Source organism: Beta vulgaris, chromosome 3 (genome assembly GCF_026745355.1).
Source record: "Beta vulgaris subsp. vulgaris cultivar EL10 chromosome 3, EL10.2, whole genome shotgun sequence".
Classification (NCBI taxonomy): Eukaryota; Viridiplantae; Streptophyta; class Magnoliopsida; order Caryophyllales; family Amaranthaceae; genus Beta; species Beta vulgaris.
This window is the reverse complement of record NC_079204.1, coordinates 46,846,497-46,848,216: the sequence shown is the minus strand read 5'-3', so window position 1 is coordinate 46,848,216 and position 1,720 is coordinate 46,846,497. Positions and strand designations below refer to the sequence as shown.

Genomic DNA, 1,720 nt, shown 5'->3' with positions numbered 1-1,720 from the left:
TTCCTGACATAAAAATCATAATATATAGTGAAAGGTTATGATGGTGAATGAATAGTGTCAAAATCTCATTTTGCAATATTATAGAAATAGAACGGAGGAAGTAACTTCTTAATAAATTTCCTTTTGCACTAAAAAGAAGTCTTCCAAAACATATCAGTATCATGTATATGTTAAACAACTTTATAATTAATATAAAGGTGTATATCTGTTAAACACAGAGTTTTTTTTTATCAAGTTAACGTAAGAATCGTTTACACGTTTTCATTGTAGCTGATATATAAACATTGCTATTATACTAAATCGTTCCCGTGCATTGTGCACGGGCCTAAAACCTAGTCTTCTTATAAGAAAAAACCGAAAAAGGAGAGCAAAGAGAAACCCAGCGGTCCCAGCCCACTTGTGACTTCTGTAACACTAGTACTCCACTCCTTCATGAAAAACAACAAAATCAACCCCAAATAATCCACACAACACACACAAGAGGAAAAAAAGAGAGGAGAGAGAAAAAGTGCAGACCTTACCAATCATTCATCCATGGCGTCACAATTTTTGATCTCTTGCAAATACTCCGACAGTTTAGCAGTGGTCGGAATTTCAGTCTGCACAGCAATCATCTGCGAAGCAATCTCATATCTCCTAATCTACCAAACCAACTCCTACAAATCCCTAAAATCCGCCATTGATAAATCCTCAAAGAAACTCGAGACATTAAAAACTCAAGATTCAGTCACAAAGAACAAGACAAAGAAGAAAGATCGAGTGGAAACAAGTCTTAAAGACGCAAGTCGTGATCTATCTCTCTTTAAGTTCAAATCAGGCGCTGTTGTTGCGCTTGTTTTGTTCATGGTATTTGGATTTCTTAACTCTTTATTCGACGGAAAAGCTGTTGCTAAAATTCCATTTGTTCCAGTTAAATTGTTGCAGAAGATGAGTCACAGAAACTTGCCTGGTGATGATATGACTGATTGTTCAATGGCGTTTTTGTACTTGCTTTGTTCGGTTAGTATTCGTACTAATTTGCAGAAATTTCTAGGGTTTTCGCCGCCTCGTGGTGCTCCTAACATGGGGCTTTTTCCAATGCCTGATCAAAAAACCAATTAGAAATTGAATCTTGAAATTACTGCCCAAGTTTATTTTTTTGAATTTTGTATTTGTTGGAATTAGGTTTAACATCAATTGATGTAACAGTACATTTGAATTTTGTTTTAGTTTGTGGTTTGATCTATTGTAGTACTGATTTAATTATTGGGTTTAGCTGTTTTTATTTTCTTCAATGATGGTGAATTCTGGTTAATTGATTGATTTATGATCTTGATCTCGTTTCAGTTTATGGGTTTTGTATGAATTTGATTAAAGTTGATGGTTTTTGGTCTATTATTAGTCTGCTTATTATTAGAAATTCTAAATTGATCTTTGTGTGGTTTGACTTTGGAGATTTCTGTTAATTGAAGCCATTATGTAGTTTAATTTAGTTCAAAAATGTAGTCTTGTTATTGAAATCTACTGAAGTATTATTGATTTACTTACAAGGGTTTTATTTAGGATGTGTTTATTATCGAATCGACGAAATTTTGTACCTTTTGCTGTATTGATACAGGAAAATTATTGTATTGAAGCTATTATATGACTATATTGGTGTAGAAAATATTTATAAGGTTTGTGAAAACGAATTTTGAGTGGTTTGTAGTTGTTATATGTAAACTTATGCATACATATGGAC

At 33.0% G+C, this 1,720-nt stretch overlaps 1 protein-coding gene across 1 annotated transcript; it reads left to right on the top strand.

Annotated features, from left to right (window-relative positions):
* The first annotated feature begins 412 nt into the window (after positions 1 to 412).
* LOC104906762 (uncharacterized) lies at positions 413 to 1,274 on the top strand. Its single transcript, XM_010695562.4, has one exon. It carries the CDS (start codon positions 535 to 537, stop codon positions 1,099 to 1,101), a length of 567 nt encoding a protein of 188 aa, XP_010693864.1. The 5' UTR covers positions 413 to 534; the 3' UTR covers positions 1,102 to 1,274.
* The last annotated feature ends 446 nt before the right edge of the window (positions 1,275 to 1,720 follow it).